We start from the raw sequence: 2,280 nt of genomic DNA, 5'->3' as shown, positions 1-2,280 counted from the left end.
ATTTCCTCTTTGTTTTACAAACAACACATTAAAGAAAAGGGAAACAAATTGCAGAAGTCATAAGAAAAAAACTTGATCATTATTTTAAAAGCAATTATACTTTTAGTTTATTGGTTAGGAATATAAGTTTTCTTAATTTTAAATGCACAATACAAAATCTGTATTACTTCAAATAGTCCCACTATTTTGCTTTTTTATGTAAAATATTTTCTATTTAACCAACGTTCTTGACATTATAAAGATAATTAAAAATTAAATGTTTAAAAAAATCTTTCTATCTATCAAATAGCAAATTAAATTTTTCTACTTTCCCTTTTTGATATTTTAAAATATTCAAAGGCATGTTCTTCAAATATATTTGATTGTCTAAACAGCCATTAAGTTCGTGTGGCTGCTGTGTGTTCAAAATTAGTGGCGTTTGTGGCACTTGGCACTCCGACAGTTCGACAGGCGGAGAGGCGGAAAGGCGAAGAGGCGGGCAGCCAGTCAGACAGAGTCAAAGTCTAGCGGGCGTGCCTGCGATAATTGTTTCTTGTCCATTTGGCCAGCTTGATTGCAACTAATGAAGTCTAATGAATATACGTTTTTTGCGCTATGGCCAAAATTTAATCAACAAGCAAATTAGAAAAGCGCCAAATGGTCAGAGCCAGCAATAATTTTGCCAGCCAGCTGCGTCCGGCCCGAGAGTAGACAGTCTGGATCCAGTGTCGATGCCAGAAGACGCCGGTGAAGATGGCCGGATAGCTTTTGTCGCAACGCACGCCACGTGACACGATGCCCGTGAGCTTGGTGCCACAAAAGAGCGGACCGCCCGAATCCCCTCGACAGACATCGAGCGGCGCATCCGCATGCACGGTGGCGCAAATCATGCCATGTTTGAAGCTAATGGGGAATATCTTGTGGCACGCCCGATCTGTTTGCAGTTGAAAGATGCGCTGCGTGACCAGTTCTGCAAAGGGTCCCCTCACAAAGGACTGTCCCCAGCCCAGTACCGTGCAATTGGAAAAGGGTCGGGGTGGCAGCAAAGCCATCTCCGCGATGCCCAGCGCTCGCGAGAGATTCAACTCCAGCATCCCCTGCAAACGCATCAGCGCCAAGTCGTGCTTGTGACCAATCTTGCCGCGCATATAGGGACGTAATCCCTGAACCCTCAGCACCTGTGTGTGGACGGTGGGTCGCAGCCGATTGGGTGTGCCGGCAATGACGAGCAACTCGTGCGGCTGCAGCAGACGCCGCAGTCTGCTTATGGCAAGGAAGCTATTAGATTGGCTTTAGAAGACTATGTCGTCATCTCACCTGTTGTCGAAGACGCAATGCGAGGCTGTCAGAATATAGGTGGGCGATATGATGGTGCCCACACAATAATGATTGACACCAAAGTAATAGTGGCCGCCGCTTCTGTTCGACTTCATCTTTGGACTAATGCTCTGAATGGACACCACATATTTTGCATAAGGATGTTCGCTTTCCTCCGGCTCTGTGGCATTTGGGTGTGCCAGATAATAATTGCCTTCGCAGCCATCCAATGTCCACAGCATCAGCAGAACCGACAGCCAAAGCCGCAGCGTCCAGACGTTTTGCAAATGGAACATGTGATGTCTGAGAAATCGAGCCCGGCTCTGATGCCGTGTGCCAAGCCTACTATTACTCTGTCACTCAATCAGTCAGTAGATCAGTCAGTCAATCAGTTAGTCACCATGGGACTCACCAGCATTTATATACTATATACTACGAGTCAGTTCTATATGAGTTAAGTCCAAAAGCCGAGTTGGATAATACATAAAAGACTCATTAGGTTTTATAAAATATCTTGCTAGTTGATATCTGAATATTTATTGAATGGGAAACCACTACTTAGCCTCATTCCCTACTTTATATTCCCGCACAATTGGTCGTAGTCCCAGCCGTAGGTTATTTAAATATGCCTTGAAACTTGAGCAGATATTAACTAAGATACAAATGCGTAGTCTCCTATAACTACTGTACTTCCACTTTAAATGTGAACTCAATCTAAGAGTGAAGAGGAAAATCAACTCACTCAGCAACTTATCTTTCAGGAAACTAAGTGCATATAGTCCCGCTCAATCGACTCCTAAAACATATGAAATATATTGCCAAAGCATGTGACATATTTACAATCTTTGACTTTCCAAACTAATCGAATCCTTGTCAGGTGTTTATGATTATTTAATAGGTAGGTGAATTGAAATTTTTGAAACCATTTTCAAGTTTAAGCAAAAAACAGGATTTTAATATTTCTTCCATCTGACACTGGTCAGG

The 2,280-nt window shown here is 42.9% G+C and overlaps 1 protein-coding gene across 1 annotated transcript; it reads right to left on the bottom strand.

Annotated features, from left to right (window-relative positions):
• Window positions 1-605: 605 nt before the first annotated feature.
• Window positions 606-1,592, bottom strand: LOC115622428 (kallikrein-14-like). The gene is made up of 2 exons (XM_030516365.1): window positions 1,297-1,592; window positions 606-1,239 (listed from the first exon to the last, which is right to left on the bottom strand). Exons 1-2 carry the CDS (start codon window positions 1,590-1,592, stop codon window positions 606-608), a joined length of 930 nt encoding a protein of 309 aa, XP_030372225.1.
• Window positions 1,593-2,280: the final 688 nt, after the last annotated feature.

Source organism: Scaptodrosophila lebanonensis, unplaced genomic scaffold (genome assembly GCF_003285725.1).
Source record: "Scaptodrosophila lebanonensis strain 11010-0011.00,11010-0021.00 unplaced genomic scaffold, SlebRS2 tig00000043-arrow-pilon, whole genome shotgun sequence".
Lineage (NCBI taxonomy): Eukaryota > Metazoa > Arthropoda > Insecta > Diptera > Drosophilidae > Scaptodrosophila > Scaptodrosophila lebanonensis.
Note: the sequence above shows the minus strand (reverse complement) of the source record. Positions and strands in the feature narration are given on the sequence as shown.